Source organism: Leptonychotes weddellii, chromosome 12, assembly GCF_054177405.1.
Source record: "Leptonychotes weddellii isolate Sample4059 chromosome 12, ASM5417740v2, whole genome shotgun sequence".
NCBI classification, from domain to species: Eukaryota; Metazoa; Chordata; class Mammalia; order Carnivora; family Phocidae; genus Leptonychotes; species Leptonychotes weddellii.
In genome coordinates, this window is record NC_138380.1 from 85,170,267 (window position 1) to 85,193,373 (window position 23,107).

Below are 23,107 nucleotides of genomic sequence, written 5' to 3' on the forward strand. Positions count from 1 at the left end.
GTCAGGAGGACACACATATTCTGTGAAAGGGGAGTCTCTGACATCCCTTATAGCTTAGGATTCATAATTACCTCACTACCTTCTCCCAAAGGCTCATTTGCATGATCTCTCCTCCTTAGACGCTCACCCTAGACTATGAACGCATTTATCAGTCCTACTCAGAGCGGTTCTCAAAATGAAGTTTTCCGTGAAGGGAATTAGCTGTAAACAAGCATGAAGCAATAGTTCTTGACAACCCACAGCAGACCACACGAGGTAACAGTGACTTTAATAATATTGTACATTCTCCATTTTCCATTCAACTTTTCTTTCTTGGGCTGCCGTGCCTTCCAAAACAGAATTCTTTCCAGTGCTTTCGCAATCAATCCCTACTCTATGTGGACCTAAGCCAATAGTTACAGTAGAGTCGAGAGCGGTTCCAGAAAGAGATCTCTCGCTCACTCTTGTTTTTTTGGGTTTTTTTTTTTTTTTTATTTCCTTCCAAGTTGAATCTTCCCCAGTTGTCCCAGTTTCTCACTTCTTGGGGCATGGAATGCATTGACTTTTATTTTTGACTAGCAGGAGGAAAATGTTAACTAGTTCCATAAAAATAACTGAAAGCATTTTTAAAATCCTAAAATCCTAAATTTCCAAGGTAATAAAACATTCAAATAGATTTAATGATTGCCTGCCTAACGTGTAACTACCTTCTATATGATTAGACTGCTTTGGAAACCATGTAAATGCTTTCACTCCCACATGATATTGTCCCAATCTACAAGCAGAATTCCAAAATACGTATCCAGACTCATAGAAGGAATTCTATTTCCCTGCAGTACACTTAAAGGGGAAGGTTGCTTACAAAATGTAGCCATGGTTCCAATAAACTTAAAAATAGACATAGACAGATCCAGAGGAAAAATACGTTGTTTTTTCTATCATTCGTTTTTGTAATTTTGCAGGTTAGCAGCTAGCTCCCAGAATGAGAGACACTAATGAATTTGAAATGATAAGGAATTATAAGGCAGAATTCCCCAGAACTTCTGTTCCTAATCAATCACCAGAGATCAGTGACATCATTAGAGCCTTTGATCACAGCTCCTCTTTCAAGCTCAGATGGGACCGGATTGATCCTTGCTGGCAAGGAGAAAGGAGAAACACCTAGGAGTACAGTTCACCGTGAAACATGAGCAGTCATCAGCCTCTCGTCCCCTCCTTGGGGAGGAACAGAGAGCACATTCCAGGGCAGCCCGACCCCAAACAATAGAGCCACCTTGTTAAATCCAAATCGAATTCCCATCTTACTAGGATTCCCAAAGCGCTTTAAGAGAGGAGCGTCAGACAATAAGCTACTTTTCTTTCAGTCTGGTCTTCCTTATCCACTGGACCTACCCCGGACAAGCCCCAAATCCCTTCACCATGGGGAGGGAAGAGGTTCTGCGGATTTTGTTTTTCTCATTCTGCTCATTCCAAAGCATTTCATTCAGAACTCCCCCCCACCCCCGCACGACCCCCACTCCCCCACCGACTTTTGAATTTCACTTAATGAATCTTTACTAAAAACATGGGTTACTCCACACTGGCCAAAAAGGTGGTCATGGAATGTCTCATTGGCTCCGATAATTTCAAAATGACTTGGATTGCAGTCACTGGGAATGTCCTGATCTGAAATGGTCCCTTTGGGAATGAAAAGTTTTAAGTGATCTTTACTACTTCAGTTCCATTGTTTGTTTTTTTCCTCCCCCTCCTTATTTGTAATACGAATCTAATTGAGCTTCATGAACATGGTGGAACGTAGCGTATTATCTCCCTCATCAGGTGATCAATGATTTCATTAATAAGACAGATAACAAAACTGTCATATCATCGACACTGTTATGAAAGATGATCCTGGCTTCCTGCTCCATTTTCCAAGGTCCGGGGTTCTCTGTGGCAGCTCTGAGTCCATTCAATATTTTCCACAGACAGAGAAAAGTGAAAATCCATTTTGAAACCAATTTCAATTAGGATCCAGAAGCTGTTATCACAGGTGTCGCGGAATGAGTCCGTGAGGGGAAATGTCGCCTATCCATTCTGAAATGAAACCTTATCAGGGGCTACAAAGATGGCTGGGGACAGCCTATCTGTAAATTACTTTTCATCCTGTGTTAACTCAACCTTAGTCCTGTCATATGGAATGCTTTCCACCCACTGGTAATAATCTAATGACTAACTAGAGAGAGCGCCCAAACGGCTTCCAGCCGGACAGGGCTGTCCCCTTAAACAGGGGTGCAAATGCAGGCACAGTGGGCCGGCGGGCAAGCAGAGGGGCAGGCATGCTTTAAATGATAGAACTAAAAGTTTATTATGGGAAATAAAAGAAGCCCGTCTCCACCCACTGCATTCCTGGTGATTTTTCCATTGCAAACTCCAAGGCTCCGTTACTTCATTAATGCAGCACCCAAGTCGGGAGGCTTTTCTCTCACATCTTCCAGGCTCCTTTTAGCAAATTATCCCATGACGGAGGATTTATTCAGTCAAAGACCTCGGACTTTGAGAGGCAACAAAAGAATCAAGAGACTTTCTGGTCCACCTGCCTGGCGAATGATGAGCCAGGGAAAAGTCTCCCCCAGAGAAACCAATCAAACCATTGTGTGGCGCAGCCAGACCTTTTCAACTGTCAAGCCAGAGAGCAGGGGAAGAGATGAAAGGACGCGGGATGAAGCTACCATTTACGGAACCATGTGGGAATGGTCTCCTAAGATTTAATAATTGGGATGGAACTCAACTTTCTACAACTAAAGGGGAAAAAAAAAGAGAGAGAGAGAGAGAGAGAGCCCGAGAAGAGGAAAGAGTCAAAGAAAGGGGTAAAAAAAAAAGGAGTGAAAAAGGAAAAAAAAAAAAAAAACAGTCTAAGTCAGAGTAGGAAGAACTTTTATAATAAAAATTTCCCCTACCTGAGATGAAGTCCCATCTATAAAAGCAGAGGGGAAAAAGAAGGAAGTTACCAAAAACAAACAAACAAAAAAACAATAACAACAACAACAAAAAAAAACAAAGGAAAGAAAATAAAAGAGAAAGAAAGAAAACAGATTTAACAAAGGCTTTGCTATTTCTTCTCTAGATTGGAGCTGCATTACATGTTCTGATTCTAGCATTCTTGTGCAATTAATTCATAGAGGCAAAACAACAGCAGAAAAAGCCCTCTTTAATAGGAGTGCCTTGTAGTTTTAAGTAAAAGGATATTTTAAATTGGCCTAAAAGGAAACAATACATTGACTGGACACTCAGAAAAGACAGACTAACAGAGACACTAGGTCATATATTTCTGGGCAATTTTCAAGAACATTTTACTTCCACTAACAATTCAACATGAAATATTTAAAAAGAAAGGGAAAAACTATGCAAACAGGGCCTAAAAAAAAAAAAAACATGGACTTTTTAAAAACACGAAATACACGTAACGTCAAGCAGCAACTGTAGTTCTAATGCTTCCTGTTATTACTGGTGACTCTTATGGCATGTATTGCTAAGCCAAGTTTAAAAAAGAAGTATTTGTCAAATTTTCGGTGGGGGGTAGTGCTGGACCTGTGTCCTGACTGTGGTGGTGGGTACGTGACTTTTATCGATTTGTCAAAACTCACAGAAATGCACAACGAAAAGAGTGAATTATGCACCATGTAAGGTTTTTTATTTTTATTTTTTTAAGATTTTATTTATTTGACAGAGAGAGCACACAAGCAGGGGGAGAGGCAGAGGGAGAGGGAGAAGCAGGTTCCCTGCTGAGCAGGGAGCCCGATGTGGGGCTCGATCCCAGGACCCTGGGATCACGACCTGAGCCCAAGGCAGACACTCAACTGACCGAGCCACCCAGGTGCCCCGGTTTTCTTAAATAAATGTGAATGACCACAGATATATGTGGAAAGATTTCCACGTAAACAAGATAACACAGAAATTTTTGCTTTTACCATCTCCCCACCTCCTTCTCTGCCTGGGACCCTGGTGGACCCAGCACTCAGTGCGGCAACCCTCTAGCATCCCACCTTGTGAGCTGCCTGGACACGCAGGCCCTGCCCCCACCTGGGCCAAAGGAGGCAGAGGCCACTGAGCCACCTCCCCAGAGGGAGCATGCCCACCCACAAGCACCATTTTGGCCCTGAGCTGTTGCTGTTACGGTTACTGTTTCTGATTCTGACCAGTTTATTTCTGGAAATGTGAAATAACCACATCACTTGATCACAAGCAATCAAAGCAGCCCAGAAACTTTCCACAAGCAATATACATCATGCGGTGGCTTTTTATTCCCAAGTTTGGAAAGCTCTGGCAAGATGGGTTTGATATTCATTCCTCATTTATCTGAGTGCCCAAGAATTGTCCTTTTAGAGGAGAAATCCAATAGTTATTTACACAGGAAAAAGGAGGCTTACCCTCAGGGAAGCCCATTAGCACAGATTTACTGATTTCATCCCATAATTTGAATGAATATTTATGAATGAGAAGTAGACCCTGAAAGCATTTGATTAGTTAAATCCAAACGTGTGCCAATTTCGGGACCAGTGATTCGAGGCAGTTTGCTGATCGCAGCTCCTGTCATCCGCTTACCTGCCTGTTAAACTACGTCCTGAGGACCACATTTTAAGAGTTTTCTACAAACCAATACCCTCTAATTCTCTTGATCAGATTAAAGTTTACCCACTCCTAGATTATTTCCAAATGATGTTGTGCTGAAAGAACGAGATGAAAAGTGCCCGTGAATGAAATCCTGTCGACTTACACTCAAAAGAGCCTAGTACAAATAATAGCTGACATGGTGGGTTACTCATGGTGCCAGCCTCAGAGATGTTAAGTATTTAGCCTAAGATCACACAGCAATGAAGCGACAGAGCTGGGATTCAAGCCCTGGCATTAACACTGCCGCTGGGCTCCACATGTCCCCTGTCCCCGTGGAGCGGCCATAAATCCTGGCAGGCTTGTGCATCATACTGTGCAGGCCCACTGAATGTCCGCTGGGGACCTCCCAGCACAAGACACTGAAGGGCGGTGGAGCATGGGGGGTACAAACCAGGTGCTACTTTCAAAAAATTTTAACTAAGGAAATATAAATCAAAACCACGATGAGACACCACCTCACACCTGTCAGAATGGCTAAAATCAAGAACACAGGAAACAACAAATGTTGGCGAGGATGTGGAGAAAAGGGAGCCTTCTTGCACTGTCGGTGGGAATGCAAGCTGGTGCAGCCAGTCTGGAGAATAGTGCGGAGGGTCCTCAAGAAGTTAAAAATAGAGCTACCGTACGACTCAGCAATTGCACTACTAGGTATTTACCCAAAGGATACAAACATACAGATTTGAAGGGGTACATGCACCCTGATGTATATAGCAGCATTATCAACACTAGCCAAACTGGAGAAAGCCCAAATGTCTATCGACCGATCAATGGATAAAGAAGATGTGGTATATATACATAATGGAATATTACTCAGCCATCAAAAAGGAAGAAATCTTGCCATTTGCAATGACATGAATAGAGCTAAAGTGTATTATGCTAAGCGAAATCAGTCAGTCAGAGAAAGACAAATACCATATGATCTCACTCATATGTGGAATTTAAGAAAGAAAACAGATGAACATATGGGAAGGGGGGGTAAAAAAGAAGGAGAGAGAGAAAGAGAGAAAAAAGCCATAAGAGACTCTGAATGACAGAGAACAAACTGAGGGCTGATGGAGGGAGGTGGCTGGGGGATGGGCTAGATGGGTGATGGGTACTCAGGCGGGCACTTATGATAAGCACTGGGTGTTATATGTAAGTGATGAATCACTGAATTCTACTCCTGAAACCAAAATAGCACTGTATGTTAACTAAAATTTAAATTTCAAAAAAATTTTACCTAGAAGGTAAACATTAAGTGTTATGGAGAGGGGAGAGAGAGGAATAAGTGGAGCACAGAGGATTTTTCAGGCAGTGAAACTATTCTGTAGGATACTGTCATGGTGGCTACATGTCCTTATACATTTGTCTAAGCCCACAGGATCTACAACACAAGGAGTGGACCCTAACAAAAACTATGGACTTTAGTTAATAACAGTGTGCCAATATTGGTCCACCAATTTTAACAAATGTACCATACTAATGTAAGATGTAAATAACAGGGGGATCAAGGGGGTTAGGGGGTGGAGGGGAACTCTCTATACTTTCTGCTCCATTTTTCTGTAAACCTAAAACTTCTCTAAAATATAATCTAATCTATTCATGCAAATAATCATCATAAATAAAATACCCAAAAAACCAAGTGCTACCAGGTAGTTCCCAAAAGGACATAAGACCGTATGGAGAGAGAGAGAGAGATGGAGGACATCGTCACATTTGAGAAGAATTTACACTCATTCTATGGAAGAACAACATCAACGAAAACAAAGAGCCCTTCAATTTAGCTAAAATATGGGTTACAGATGGGAAAGTATGGTAGCAGCAGATCAGACTGGAAAGTCAGACTGCGGTCAAATTCTGGAAGATACCTAAATGTTAATCAAAGGGTTTTTGAACAGTATTCTATATGTAGCTGGGAATCATTCAGGGTTCTAGAGGAGGGGCATGGCATGAGCAGAACCATAAAAAAATTAATTTGGCAAGAACAATTCCCATAAATGAGAAGAGCAGAGACCAAAGGCAAGGTGATTGGATAGAAGGTTATTTTAACTGTCTAGGCATGAGGTAGTAGGTTTTAAATAGCACAGCGCAGTAGGGTGGCCTGAAGGGACACAGGGGTGAATAATTACAGAGGAAAATCTACCAGGACTTCAAAACTAGTAGGATGTGGGAAGCATGAGAGACGGAGGGGTCAAAGGTGATGGTGCGGTTTCAAGCCTGGGTGACTGCAGGAAAGGTGATCTACTCAGCCTAAATAAGAATCAGAGGTTGCCAGGTTCAGGGACACATGAGTGTGGAGAGCAAGGGAGCCAGGGCTCTTATGAGAACCAGATTAACAATCATTAGTTAGTTGGTTTAAAAAGGTGAAACATAAAATCTAACTCTGATACAACACAAACCATCTCCTAAATGGGAAACACTTTACCCCAGAAAAAAGAATCAAGAAAAGGGACATGCACATGCTGTTTCTTATGCTAAGCCATATAATCAATGTTAGTTTTCAAGCTTAAAAAAATTCAAAATAAATTTTCTCAAAATTATCTTCCTGATTTTCTGGCTTAAGAAACCATTCAGAAGAATGGCACAGAAGCTTTGCTATCCATCCTTCCTTAAGATGTGCAACTTGGTCACATTCAGGATTTGTGAAACATCTTGAACTATTTTTCAAGAGTCCAGCAGATTCAAAATTACTTTTTCTAAACATTTTTCCCTTCATTTCAAAACCTATGTGTATTTTCAAGAAAACACAATCCTTTTGTTTTGGATTCATAACATTTAACTCATCCACATGCTCTGACCAAGAACAACGGCTGACATCTGCTAAGCTCTTCCGACAGAAGGCTACAGACACTGCCTCACTTAATCCCCTAAAGATCCTGTGAAGTGGGTCTCATTACCTTCTTGCTAAAAAGATGAGGAAACTGAGACTTTGAGAAGTTAATTTGCCCGCACTCACACAGCCAGTCCAGACCTGGTGCAGAACTCAGTCCAAGCCCTCACATCCCCAAACCTAACCAACCAAAGGTTGGTTCTCCTAACCAACATCCTATAATTTGGAATCCATTTTATCTGACAGCCCTTCCCATCCATCTGTCATGTGCCAGGAAACAAAATGTGGCCAAGAAAAAAAAAAGGGGGTGTTGAACATCTAAAGGCACAAGAAAACTAAAACTCACAGTCTACAGGGTACAAACTACTCACCCATTTCTGAGCAGAATTAAGTACACCCACGCTTACCATTAAAAAAAAAAAATTCAGCGAGACAAGAGCTCATGGTGGAGAAGAGCCAATGAATTCCAAATTCCCAACAAAATTCTGAGCCACCTTACTCCCAGCCAGGAGACCAATTGCTATCACGATACACTGATAGGTGTTACTGGACAGTTCAAAAGAAAATCCCAGGGCCAGGAAATAACCAAAGGTCAAAGTAAAAAAAAAAAAAAAAAAGGTATCTCCTTACATATTTGCACACCATAACACTCTCCCCTTACAAACCTTTAAGAGTCTTTTTTAAGCAGAGGAGAACCAAGTCCTTCCTCTTGAAAGAAGCAGAGTGAACACGGAACTTCCTCTCCATTACTAACCTATCAACTCTGGTTTCACATTGCATCACCACTAGGATAATAATTTCTGCTTTCTATCACTTAAGGTATGTTCCCAATAACCATCAGAGCCAATAAAAGATCTCCAAGACCACGGCCTACATACGTTCATTATTAGGGCCTTTCTTGTTTTTAAAGCAGAATAGTAAGTTAATAAGAAAGATCAGATTACCCTTTTCAAAGAAAATCATAGGCTAAAAATGACATAAAACACTTCAAACTGAAAAGTCAGTTATTGCAAATCATGGAAGAAAATGTTACAGGATAAGGATAGTGTTTAAAACGCCAGAATATCTGGATTAAAAAACCATTTACTATTTACAAAACAGAACGTGCAGCTTTGAAAGCAATGAATCCATACCAGCAACAAACAGATTATTAAGGAATTTTACTTGCAGTGCTACTAGCATATTAACACATTTGGTGGTTTTTAAGTAAACAATGGCACCTAATATGTGGGCACTCACTGTATATGTGAAATATATTAGATGCCAAAAATAATCCTTCATTCACAATTGCACTTAACAAAAACTCAGAGAACTGAAAGTCTTTTCTTCTGTCATTTACGTTTACTAAATAACATTAAAGCTTAAAATCAAACACATGAAACACACACATTGTGGTTCCTGGGTAAGAATACTAAATGCTTTCTAGGTTGATATAGGCTCTTCAATGTTACAAAAAATCAAACGTGGCTTGTCTTTTTCCCCCATACAAGACTCAGAACAGCTTTTCGCTTGTGTGTGTCATTTTAAATTTCAGTGTTAAGAGTCAAATGCTTATTTAGAAGGCTGTTCAGTTTTTGAACCATACATTTGGGTTGTGCGAATGTGTGTGTTTAAACAAAACTCTGTATGAATGTTATTCTAGGACTAGATACTCAGCTGAGAAAACTAAGAAAACAGATGTGTAAGGACATGCAGTGGAATGTGTGTGGTTTGGCTAGAAGGTTCACAATCGGGAACAAATCGTAGCACATAATGGCTGAAAAAGTTAAGTCAACCTAACACAGCACCAATAACAAAATTTTTTTGTTTGCTTGTTTTGTTGGATTTTAATCATGAGATTGTGGAGGGGGGGTGGAATGCATGTATTACATCCATTTGGTTCTTGAGGCTAAACTCATCTTTAGCCATTCATGGACAAATCCCTGAATTTCAGAGCTTTGTAAAGAAAGCCCAAGAACACCCCTGGACATAGCAGCAATTAGTACTAGCTACGATAGGATGGACATGATCTTAATGTGCGTTGTGTGAACGGCTTCAGTGCAGGTATCCAGGCACCACTGAAATGTTCGGAAAGAGAAAAGAGAGAACAGGAGATAGGGCGGACAAAAGAACTGATGATCAAAGCCATGGCAGCCACCTGCCAGCAATACCCAGCACACCAGCAGCCCCACGTGCAGGAAAACCCAAACCAAACCTGGACCGAACCCTGCCAACCTCCCCCACCCTACCCCCCCTACCCCCCCGCTGAGCTGGATGACCCCAGCCAAGTGTGGAGGGAAGCAGGAGACCAGGTAGGAGTCTGCAGAACAAAAAACAGGCTGGGTCATTCCAGCCCCTGGAGCAGGATCCTGGGACTACAAAGAGGCTCTGAACTAGTTAGGAAAACCTGTGAAGGACCCTGGTACAATTATTAGCATTGCTCACGCAGAGCAATCATGAACCAAAAGGTTTTTGTTCTTGTCTTTAAATTTGCTTTCCGGTTTTCCTGGAATCTTCCAGGAGAACTGCAACCCATGCATAAAACCACCACTTCCATTTCTCTTTTACTTGGTGGGGTCTTTATATTATCCCAAAATAAACATTTAATAAAGCCCTTAGGAGAAACAGGAACACTGGGAACATAGAGCTGGCCGGGTTAGCAGGACAGCTCTCCTTCAGGCACTTGCCCTGCAAACCTCATGAGCATTTGCCCCAAACAGGACAGGTTTTACGCTCAGGAGGCCACGTGTGTTTCAAGGACACAAGCCAATGGGGCCAAAAGCTAGGAGAGTTTGGTTCAGGATCCGTGATTACTTCAGACGACAGGACCAACTTCGTGAATCATAACTGCTCCTTCTCTGGCTAATGTTCTCTAGGGACTGCTTGGCTCCCACAGGGCTGGTTAGGTTGGTTCTGTTCTGAGTCCCCCTAACCAGGTTCATGAGAGGACCTCGTGGTCAGTGCGGCTCGAGACAAACTCAGCGGCACCAAAACCCTCCCAAAGCACGTGTGGGAGGAGCAGGAGTGGCGGCACCTTCAACGGGACAGACCCACCTCTGCGGGACAGACCGACCTCTGGGGGAGGCTGCTGAAATTCCACAAGGACAGTGCCTTCCAGAGGGTCCACAAGGGCAGCCAACGGACACTCGTTCTCACCTGTGCTCACACCCACATGCACACTCCTATACACTCATGCTCGCACATACCCACACACTTCTGCACACCCTCATACCCGCTCATGCACACACAAGCTGTAGATAACCAAAAGCTCATGTTTCGCAAAGCGTTATACCCAGAAAGTGCTCATTCCTACAACATCACTGTTAAAAATTATCAAACAACCTACCCTGCATGTACTGATTCTATTTCTGGAATAAGAAATTTGCCTAATTTTTATGAATTCCAGGGAAAAAAAGAAACAAGGGTCACGTGATGTTTTAAAAGGCGAAAACAGGGCTTCTTTAACCACACTGGAAGAATAACACAACTATCCAGCTCCATTAAAATAAGATCCAGTCCGGACTTTAAATACCACAAATAAAGGGAGAAATAGGGACAAATTTCCACATGTATGTAAATTCATTATTTTAACTCAGACATAAATATATGTCCCTGAGGATCAATTCAAAACTGGACTCATTAGCAGCAGATTTAACACCAGTCCCTCCCGTGGCCCAGCCAAGCCAGCAACGCACACTGGTGACATCCAGGAAGGGGAGCCTCGGACAGGGATGGGCACGGGGAACAGGGGCCAGGCTCCTCGGTGTCAGCTTGGACAAGGCCACAGTCAGGAAAGGAAGGTGCAGTTACCTTCCAAAGTAGATTCTGACTCTCCAGTTGTATGTAAAAAAAAAAAATTATAAGTCAACCTAGTAAAGTCTTTCTTGGAATAAATAAAAGCCCATAGGGAGGGAGGGAGCAGGTTGGCTCATGCAAATCAGGGTGCCCAGATGTGCAGTGCCCTAAAGGTTGGAGAAAAGACCAGCTCATTCTTCTCAAGGGCACATGGAAAAGTGGAGGGTGGTGGGAGGAGGCTGGGGAGGCTATGAAATCTACAAAAAGCAAAGGCACCTACTGGCCTAGGACAGTAGAAAAGAGGGAAAAGGAAGCGGTCACCATTAACCTGTTCAGTCTGGTTTTTTCCAGAGGGGGGCTCTGGAATTTGTTTGCAATGCTCCCTGTTTGAATTGAAAGGCCTCTCAACACTGTGCTTAAAATATTAAAAAATATATATATATATATAGCACCCAGAAACAGCAGCTAGGTGTTATCTGTGAACACAATTCAGTCCATTTTTATAAGCCAACAGCCAAACCTGCGTCTCAGATACCAGTGTTACCTTGAGGTCCAACCATTAACAACTTTTAAAATCCTTTCGAATGAACTGCACAGAGTTGGTGGGGGAGGCAGGGATCCTCTCACCAAATCTTGACAAGGCAACTTTTGTGTCTTTTGTAATAACTAATAACTAATTATTCCAACTAGTGTAGACTTTCCATGTGAAATGCAAAGTATTTTGAACTCCTGCCAGACTAATCAAGATGATTTCCAAAATGCCACAACAGGAACTTCCTATAATAAATAACCTATCACATTTACATCTCAAATTAGAAAATTTGGAAGAAAACATGTAGTTTTGGTGCCAAAATAGAGCTCACTAAAACCTGCCCATCCCGCACCCCCCTTTTGCTTTCTTTAGCCTCTAAAGGAACAAACCCTGGTCCAGGTGCAAATGTTCAATGGACAAGGAAGGCAGAGAACACAGAAATGCCTCTAGGCTCGGATGCTGGTAATGCCCACAGCTGCTCACCATTGGAAGTGGTGCTGGAGGCCACGGCTTTCTCACTGACATCTCGCGAGGAGCATTTCACTATGGAATTCTCCACTTTCTTCTTCTCAGTGGTTGTGGAGCTGTGGGACTGGGCCTCCATGATGCCTTCTCATTACTTCAGCTCTCTGCTACCAGGAATGCCTAAAACAAAACAATAGCGCCATCAACTTCCAGGAAGAGTGGGCAAAAAAAAAAAAAAAAAATCTCACTTAAAAGCCCACTTCACCTGTGGCCTGAGGAGGGGTCTAAGAGCTTTATTTAAGGAGTTCGAAATCTGGAAGACCCTTGCCCACAACTTTTCTTGCAAAAATACCTCCAAGTTGTAATAACAAGCCAGTCAAGTTCTGTCCGACACATGCAAAAGGAGAAGGCAGGGAAGTATCCATAATGTGAGACTTTTCCCAAATTCCTACTGGGCATTTGTTATAAAGTGGTCTGAAGATCTCAATTTTCAGCTGTGTTTATGGTGTGAAACCCAAGGGTCGCATTACTCTTGTAAGCCACATCTACAAGTGTCTCTTCAGGAGGCCAAATTTATAGGGAGGGGCATTGCGATAACTTTCCAAAAGGGGAAGGTTTTTAAGTATTAATTAGGTGTTTCAAAGAGCATGGCCATTTCTCAAGCCCAGGGCCAGCTCCACTTTTGGAAACAGAGCGTGATGTGGGCCAAGAAGCTCGTGATGTCTGCTGACCTGATATATCTGAATTGCAAAATGCCCCTTCATCCTAATTCACCGAGGTAAACCGTACTCTTTAGGCTTTCTTAAGACATGAGAACGTTTCAATTCATTTGTGCTACATTATTAAAACCAACAAAGGCAACAGAACAACATGCTCTGGATCCCACAGGAAAAGTCAAAAGATTGCTGAGAGCAAAGACTGGGACCGCTTAAGAAATACGAACACCCAGCTACAGGCAAGTGCCCTGACTCCTCTCTTTGGTTCTTGTTTTTGTTGTTTTTTTGTTTTGTTTTGTTTGTTTGTTTTTGCAGTCATGAGTTGCACCTGCAAAGACTGCAAGATGAAAAGTGTCCTCTCCAGCATGTTTTCCTCAAGCTGTCTAGATTGCAACACTCATGGTGGGCATTAGCAGACGCCACCATGTTCAATCCAAACAACGATTACTGAAATAAAACAAGCAACTGCTTAACCGACTAAAAGGGTTAAAATACCAGATGAAATCTTTTTAGTCATCCTTAACTCAAATTTGCAAGGGAATTGAAAAGTCTTTCTTTATTGTATGAGAAATTCTCCCCTTGGTCTGGAATTCAAGTAACTAGAAAAGCTTAAGATCCAGAGGCTGCCGGGCACAAAGCAATAAACCCTCCAAATACTCATATATCTCTTCTGCTAACCCCCATTTGTTTGCCTTGATTATCCACTGTCATTCATTGTAAAACACACAAGTTACTTAAGAACAGCTTTTCTAGAATAAAAAAAGAAAAAAAGCAGCACTGAGTTAAATTTGCATATCAATTGTGAGATCCACTCCAAATTCTGAAACATCTGTCAAAGAGCGCTAACAAAGTACCACAGTAAAGGAGCTGCTGATCCTCCTTTCACTGGGCTGAGGCCAGGCGCTGGTTCAGAGGCCAGAGCCTCTTTAGAGGCTGCTACCTGAATGGCGCCCCCTGGGGTTACCCCGCATTTCAGATCTCTCATCTGTCACATGATGGAATCACACCTTGGGATCTGGGACTTAACCTTGGGGGAAGGTGGGTACAGTCCTCTTTAAGATGTTAAAAGTTATGGATCCTCTCCCCAGAAAAATACCCTTCAACACACACCAAAGAGTGTACATTTGATTTCCAAGGGATCACGGGCCCTCCAAGCTCTTCCATGAATACAGATCGAGAACCTGTATGCTCCCCCCAAAACTGATGTTAATATCATCTTTAAAGTATGCCACAAGAAGGTTTAACCCAGTCCAGAGCACTGATTCCCAAGGTCAGACAAGAGCCACCTGGATCAGCCTTGCTACAGTGCTTCCAAGACATTCGAATTCCCAGGTCCAATCCCTGACATCTCGGAGGTAGCCCCTGGAAACTTTAGCCAGCACTGGTAAGCATTAGGCTCAGCAAAGCTTGCAGACAACTGTTCCACACATTTCTGTTCACCGCTATGTGTCCAGTGCAACAGGTACCCACTGAAGTTTTTGCCAACTGGATGAAGAAATGAATGGGTGGCAGCCCAGACTACTGAATTTCAACAGCCTGCCATGAGCCTTTCCCAACGCCCATCACAATAATGAAGTCATCTTCCAGAATCTTTCCTGAATGGCTTCATGGCCAGCTTCCCCTCCAGATCCTAAGCTCCATGAAGACAAGCACCATGGCTATCTTCCTAGCACCTCATACCCATAAGAATGTTTACCGAGTAAATAAACGATCCTGAGATGACCTGGTGACCCGGACAATCCTGCAGTGTCTTCAATCTTAATCACCATTGATTCCGCTACATATCTTTTCTTTCATATCCAGTGTTTCTTTGAAAACTGACAAATTATACAAAAACTAATCGTTTTCAACAGGAATATTTCATCGAAACACTCCATTCACAACCATTTTGGATAAACAGGCATTTACTATAATTGTTTCCCTCAGAACCCACATACGGTTTTATTGGTCGAATTTGGATGGAGTTTGCTAAGTTAAAACTGCACATGGAAACAAGCCAAGGGACCAGGAAAAAAAAAAAAAATGAAGGGATAGGATTCCTTCCTGGCTAAGAAATAAGTCTGTCCGTTAGTAGAGGGAGCTAATTAACAGTAGTGAGGTGACAAGTCACCAAAGTTCCTTGAGAAACTTGGGTTTTGTGGAGTTGTTGGTTTTTCCCCCAAGCAAAGGACTTCGTTTTAACAAAGCAATAAACCCTCCAAATACTCATCACCAGAGAGAGAGGTTCACGTGAGAAGAGGTAAAGCCCCAGGCACTGACTGAAATTGCACTAATTAATGGTCTTAGAGAATACCAATTCCTACCCCCTCTCCCTGTTCGAAATGGATTTTTTTTAAAAAATGGGCCCTTGGTCACTCAAGAATCTACCCCCTTCTTCTATTTTGACAACTTATTTTTGGATCTCATTAGTTAGTAACTAATTATTTAAAAGTGTGGTTTATGCTTGGAACAGGGCTATAAAAATGGCAACTTGCCAAGGTAGACATCTGCTTCCTGTATATCCCTATAAATTATATCAGCTTATTTTACTGATAAAAACACAACTTTGTCCCTGTCAGTTACAAAGGGGAAAGTTTTAACATTCTAGGCTCTCACACTTCATCAAAACTATGCATGAAGAGTTAGCAGAAGAGGGTCTGCTTCTAGCAGTAGGGGGAGGTTGGTTTTTCTTTTTTTTTTTTTTTTCATAGAACATTAAGCCCAGTTTGGAAACTCAGTCCTGATTTGATATTTGAAGGTGTGAGGTACAGAAGTGTCCAGTAAAAATTCCTTGTGGAATCTTCAAGCCTACCTAACTGAAGCAGTGGCCCACAGTACTATTTTTAAAACCTGGGATTTCTTAAATAAAGTATAATTTATTTAGAACATAAGTTGCAAGGAAAACTTTTTCAGTTCTGCTTCACTTCAAAGATTTTTCTCTGAGGAAAACATGCCACTGGTTTTTAGACGGGAATGAAAGGTGACTTTCCCCACCCCGCCCCCACCACGTTTCCTCCTCTCAGAACTCCACACTGTTCCTCAGCTCCTTCCACCACATGCAACATTACGTGCAAGATTTGCTGGCATGCCCCTTGACTTTTTATGCTTATGGGGAAAAGAAAAAAGAGAAAAAATTTTTTTGTAGCTGATGTTGGAAGTCCCAGCAGCTTGAATAGATGAAAAAACAAAACAAAACAAAAAAACAACCAAGGAAATCTCTGATAGTGCAGACCTGCTAGAGCATGAAGTTGCATAGGTAAATGAAGGGATAAAAATTCCTTCCTGAAAGCAGTCCTGGCTTTTCCCCATTCAACAGTCCCTTGAACCTTTTGTAATTTCCCGGAGGCCTAAACCCAGGGCACAATTAATTCCAGACCCTATTTTAAACCTAATCCTTCGCCCACTAGCAACCTGCCTGCAGGTGGGTCTTTCCTCTCTGAATTAGAAATCTGAACTTGCATCAACCTCCTACTGCAGGAGAAAGCATCTAAAGCTTGCTGGAGGCCCTGACCAGGTGACGGTGGAGTTAGTGCAAGGCTCCATTTGAAAGTCAGTTCAAGAAAGACGCCAACAGACCACACTGGGCAATTCTTGGGGGGACTTACATTTGAAACGGCCCTTTCGCACAGAAAGCCTCCAGTGGCCCTGTCTTTAGAGCTGCCGTGAAAAAAACCAAACCAAACCCCAGGAACTTCATCACGGCAAAGAAGAGTCCCCGTTCTTATTATAATAGTTCTCCAGGCTGTGGGCCGGGGTCCTTTCGGGAGAGCTCCCGGGCTCGGCCTGCGCCCCCACGCCCGCTGACGGTTCCAGCCAGGCTGCCAGTCCTCACTCCTGTCCCGCTTCCCCGCGCCGCCCCGGCGGGCCTGCGGCTCTCGGCGGGCGGGCGGGCGGGCGCACGGCGCTCCGGGCTCCCGGCCCCGCTCCCCGGCCGGCCGCCGCGGCCGCCCCGCTTCCCCCGGCGGCCCGCAGCTCCCCGCCCCGCGCGCCCCGCGCCCCGGCACGGGCCCGGCTCCCGGAAGCCGCCGGGGCTGTCGCGGGGTGTCGGGGGCCGCGGGGACGCCGGCAGCCCCGCTGCGAACCGCATTCCTGAGGCGGGCTTCCCGGAACGGCGAGGCTGAACGGTAGCAACCGGCAGGGCCTCTGCAGGGAAAGAAGCGCCCCTTATCACTTTTTTCGCACTGGCTACCCTGCTCCTTGGGCATAGTCACGGGCACTGGGAAACTCTCTGCAACATGCCCGGCAGCATTTCCAGCAGACAGTTGTCCGAGGTAGCCCCGCTCTCATTCACACAGCTGTTTTCCCAGCTGAATCCGGGGAGGTGCAACTTTCCAGGTACTTCGCAATGCAACACCCTGTGTGTCTCGCTGTCATAAAACATTGGGGAACACTGGAGGTCTTCACAAACCAATGGGTGTGGGCTTCACTCACAAAACTTCTAACTCACCGTCCATTAACCTGGCCCCCAAATGTTGTTTCTCCACCAGCTGCCCTAAGTAGATTCAGGTGTTGTGAATGGTTAAGGGTTGGACACATCTCCTTGTGTCTCAGGGAGGGAGGCGCTCAGTGGAGTTCCAAAGTTCAACCTCAACAGGCTTTGGGTAGTAAACAGGGAGGATGAAAAAAATCACAATTCTGGGAACATGTGCAAAAATCAGCCTTTCCCAGTGCAGGTCTCTGCAGTGAAACCTGGGATCCACATCCAAGCAGGATTTCTTCATCACTTAAACAGTTAAAATTTTTTTAAGGACAGCACCAGTGCTAAAACCAACATGTAAAATGTTTGAACTGTCTGCGACTTTCTAATCTAAGGTGAAATGAAACAGTAGTTATAAACTGATAATGCATCCTTTGTGAACAGCAGACTACTTAATTTATTTCCCTAATCCAGTTGGTTTATTTTTAAGTTGCCTGAACCTGGGCAATAATTCTCTTTCATTTTTGTCTTAATGCATTTAAAGATGTAAAAAACTAAGTTAAAAGCTTGATGTGGGAACCCAATGCGTTTCTGATAGGTTAAAATAGCTCCTGCCAATAAGGGATCAGAGAGAAGGCATTCCAGTAGGCCGAGCAGGGCTTTTAACAGCACCATGATTAGGCCTTAAGTGAGAAATTATTCTGTGCAGCTTAGGGAACTATTGCTCGAGTGGAATAAGGCTTTCCTCCAGAGAAATTACATTTACTTACACCTGCCTGTATATTTATAAGCTGAATGATCTCCCTAATGGGCTCATGTTTTAAAAAGCCAGAAGGAAGCAGCCTGTGTAAGGATTTCTGAGGGGTCTCCCCTGTATCACTGAGGAGTGACATTTTTCTCACCTTTTATTACTAGCAGATTAGCTGCTACTTCAAGATGCTACTCTTGGAGCAACTGTTTAGGTAAAATTTCTATTAAATAGTTATACCTTCCTGTAGCATTAAAACTCCATTTCCAATGAAAATGAATCCTTTAGGAAGAAGGGGGAAAAAAATCAAGAAGTACAAACTAATGCTGATTTTAACTTTAGAACGATTTTGGAAGTACAAAATGAGCAAAATTTAGGGAATTTAAAATGTTTCAGTGGATTTCACGCAACCACGCATTATAGAAAACCTCTTACAGGTTTGTAATGTGGTTGAATTTCCTTGGGCTCCAACTATCTTTCTGAACTTCAAATCCATTACATATGCAGAACCTGTGACCAGCCAACAGTTTCCTTTCCCCTCCTCACCTTCCCTGTCTGCACTGCTTTCCTTTTCTGCAAGAAAAGAAGCTCTACTTCATAAGTTCTTAATGAAATCTTCACGAATCTTTATAGTATTTTTAAATGTACAATTATTTTACCTTTCCATATGATTTGACTTTTCCTTAATTAGGAAAACCTAAAGCGTTGCCTGCAAACAAGAAAGCTGTTCAAGTTGCCATAAGTGGTCTTTGGTAGCCTAGACGGTTCCCCAAATCTGCTGCCTATTGTTTTCAATCTTTCTTTCCTATATTTTGGAGGCTTCTCGTCTCAGATAAGCAGTATTCATGATAGATGTCCCAAAATGGAATTACTCTAAAAGGAATGGAATTACTCTAAGGGGAAATAACTGCCTGACTATGGATTAAGTGATTTTGGCTTTAGTAAATTAGTGACATCTAAACTTTTAAGAAATCCACATATTTACCTTCAACCACTGAAAAGCTTTTTGGACACAAAGTAATCACTGCTATTACAGGTAAAATCGCAAATGACATCTTGTGCACCTGTTTTACTTTTCTGCCATCTCTATTTAAAACAAAAGAGCATCAGCTGCTCTCTGTCTGCTGTCAGTAGTATTTTAGGAGAAATATTCCAGCGGAGTATAAGGTCGTTATTTAATACCTGTTGCCAATTCTGAGTTTGGGGAAACTGTAAAACAGCGTCCAGTGTGCTTTGGTTAGGATCTGCAGGAAGCACCCTGCATAGCAGGTGCCATTAACAAATGAGCAATAATGCGGAGCAAGCCGGCACCCCCATTTTCTGTGGGTTTGCTGGAGACAATCCTCAGACAGAAAATGAGATCTGTAAGTCAGCTATCAGTCCATAGATCAGCTAAACTCATGAAAACTGTATTTCCCTGAAACCCATATATATCACAAAAACATCATGTCTGATCGAAGGTGTTCCTTGTCTCACTTCACTGAGGTTTACAGGAATTAAAAATTTTCACACATTTTTAGAAGAAAAAATCCTAAATTTAAAAATTATTCTTACAGGACTGACATAACTTTTGGTTCCTAAAATCATGTGTGTCTTTACAATCAAGCTTAAGGGGACAGAGGACATGGCCTATGAAACCATCACAAATCCTAGACCAGTAATACCTGTTGGGTGCCAAAAACCAGCTAGAGATATCCCAAATGTACTTAATGTATTTTTGTGTGTGTGTGATGTGTTCAGCATACTTTATCCTCCCAATTTTAAAATTGTGACTCCTGAATCTTAATTGCAATTTTAAAAGCAAATTTTCGGGGGCGCCTGGGAGGCTCAGTTGGTTAAGCAACTGCCTTCGGCTCAGGTCATGATCCCAGGGTCCTGGGATCGAGCCCCACGTCGGGCTCCCTGCTCAGCGGAGAGCCTGCTTCTCCCTCTCCCTCTGCCTGCCGCTCCCCCTGCTTGTGCTCTCTCTCTCTCTCTCTAATACATAAATAAATTTTTTTAAAAAAGCAAATTTTCAAAAATTTAAGGATGTTTAATTAAGTCTTATTCAGTACAAATCACCCCCTCGTCCACTGAGCCTATGAACTTTGCTTATTCGCAGAATTCTTCAGCTTATCGTTCACACCTGCCCCGTACACCCTCCATCACGTCAGTGCAAACTACCCCAAACCACACACCCTCCCAGTGAAATGCTTGGGTATGGAATTCCATTTGAACAACCGCAGTTCAAACAGCAGATGCTGTTCTGAGGTGCATGACCTGGTCCACACTTCTGGCCACTCCATTCAGGTTTCCATTCATCTGAGTTCATTAAGGCTTCATTCTTAGGAGGCTGGCTGAGGTTTCTCTACACACAGGTAACTCTCTTGAGACTGAGTTATTCTTTTTAAAAATATCACAAAATGAAATCAATAATACAGTTTAACTGTCTCATGCCTTCATTACTGCACTTTGAAAGTTACCTTGCATCCAAGTTGGGAGCATTATGCGGTCTGTCCCTTGTTGTAAAAACCAATAGTTTATAATGTAAGGCACCCTGGAATATTGTTAGGTATTTTACACAGTCTTCAAAAAAAGTCAAAGTGGCTAAAGCTAAAAATGTGCAAATGAGAATAAGCAAGTAAGAGATCACACTGCATTCTGAAGGTATTCCAACAGAGATTTAAATAAAGTTACATTTGTCTCCCATTATTTAATTTTGTGGCATAAAAATTACTCAAATGCATACAATCAAATGCTTATATTTAAAACATACTCCTTTCTCAGTCTCTCCCTCCCTCCCTCTCACACACACACACTGTTGCCCCCTCCCATCAAAAAAAAAAATAGTAAAGAAAAGAAAAGCCCCAAAGCTGTTTCAGGCCAGCAATCAATCCAATTTACTGCAGGTACAATTTATATGTACAGTGCATACCACAACAAAACCACAGTATGATGCCAACAGGGCCCTTAAGAAAGTTCTCCCCTAAATCTCTGGAAAGGAGCTTTAAAAGAAAGCAAGGATTACAGGCAGCTAGGAGGTAGGGAGGGGACTTACCTCGAACCCAGCCAAGCGGAAATCAGAGCAGTAATTCTACAAGTCGACAGAGTACACTTTCAAAGCTATAATGGTGTGAAGAAGTGCTGGGCAGCATGGCCTGAAGGCAGCGCTAATACACTGATGACTAATGGCCGGGCCAGGGCAGACAATGAATTTGGGGCTTGAAAACTAACAGAAACCATGCAGTACTTTGACAAATGGGCTTTCACAATTTCATTCATTGAATAACCTTTAAGCACAAAATTGGCTGAGTTCTCTTGGGAATTATATGACATGTTGTTGGACGATGATGTAAGTATTTTCTTTGGTCATTATGACTCTTGAGCAAAATGCAAAAGCACAATATACGGGGACACAACGGTAGATATTACAGATGCAGATGTGGAGCTCAACACAATATTGCCTTTCAGGAGGGGGGCTGGAATGTTCCAGTGCCACCTTATTAACTATGTAATGGCTTGTTCATTCAGTTTCTTTAGAGAGCCATAGATTTTCTGGGACATTTTGTCGGGCTGAAATATACACAACACAGAACAAAAAACACTTTCACGTTAAAAAAAAAAAAAAACAGAAGTGGTCATGAGTAACTAAGAAGTGTGGCACTGAAATATATAGTGCATTTAGAATTACAAATAGAAACAGTCTAATTTTAAGGGGCTACGCAAAGGAAAAGTGCCTTAAAACAACTGAGACACCAGGTGAAGTTTTGCGCTTAGGCACGCATCTAACATCCCATTTCTTTCAAAGGGCTCCCTTCCCTCTTCCCTGCCTAACTAGCCCTTCAATTTACAAATAATAATTTTGGCAATTTTTAAAGAGAGAATGAAATGTCCAAAGTGTCTCTAAATTAACAACACCACTTACTCCAGACAGCATTGCCTTTAGCAGCTCCTAAAAACTTAAGAAAAGGATCTTAAAACAGGAAGCTTAGTGAGCTCATAAAACTGTTGTTGGAGCCAGGAACACATAGCATATTTAATCTGCAAACTGTGGGAGTCTACAGTGATTTCAGCAAGATCTGAGGCATGCCCTCAAGGTTTGCTGGGATCTGGGATTAGGGGGTTGATAAGAACCTCTACTACCCATGGACATGTTTTTCTTCTGCAGTTAAACACAAATGCATAGAGACGTTTGACTGCTGCTTGGCGTTACTGCTCAAGTTATATAAAAGCTTTGCAGCTCCTTTTGCTGTCAATATATCAAAGTTTAAAAAAAAATCATCAAAGTGTGAAATTTCATTTAAAGTCTTCTCCAGTCTACAGCTCTATTTCACAGGCCCATCACATAAAAGTAAAGATGAAAAATACACTGAAAGTACTTGAAAAAGTTTGCAGCAGTACCCCTGCCCTGTTGTTGTTTATTCTGTCTCCCTTTATTTGCTTTGAAACTCGAACAAATCAATTTTCATCTCGAAAAATGACATGAAGCGAAGGGCAGCATCTTCTACTAGCCTTTAATGAAACGACAACCTGAAGTCATTATGAGAGTGGAATATTTTGCTTAACAAATTAAACTTATACACACACACACACACACACACATTTCCTCTCTAGTCATTTCAGCATTGTAATTGCTTCTTATGATATAAGTTGGCAGAAAATTTCTTGAATCTTCCAAAACAAGTCAGACCAACTATGGAATATGAATGCCAGCAAAACTAAAACCTCCTTCAAAGAACTCTTTAGCTAGGGATTTACAACAATTGCATAAAGAAGAAAAGTCTGACTTTTAAGATAATCTACTATAGTCTAAAAGCATTAACATTCCATTGCTAAGGTTTTCTTGAGGATTTCATGACTCAGTGATTCACTTTTCCTTTAAGACTGGTTTCTCTTAGTCCATTACTGTCTCCATATAAGTGAGTGCATGGAACAATGATCATTAAATTGTTTCCTTTCCTATGCTCCCAACCAAACCCTAGCCTCAAGAAAGTGGGGGGGGGCAGGAGAGGAAAAATCTCAGTAAAGCAGGATACCTCATATCCAGGGAAGGACCTCA

The 23,107-nt window shown here is 42.4% G+C and overlaps 1 protein-coding gene across 1 annotated transcript in view; it reads right to left on the reverse strand.

Moving 5' to 3' along the window:
* Positions 1 to 23,107, reverse strand: part of GLI3 (GLI family zinc finger 3) — a 259,316-nt gene that overhangs the window by 232,999 nt on the left and 3,210 nt on the right. The window contains exon 2 of the mRNA XM_081799713.1: positions 12,228 to 12,389. Coding sequence (XP_081655839.1) covers positions 12,228 to 12,348 — 121 coding nt within the window. The 5' untranslated portion in view covers positions 12,349 to 12,389. The remainder of the gene's footprint in view (positions 1 to 12,227; positions 12,390 to 23,107) is intronic.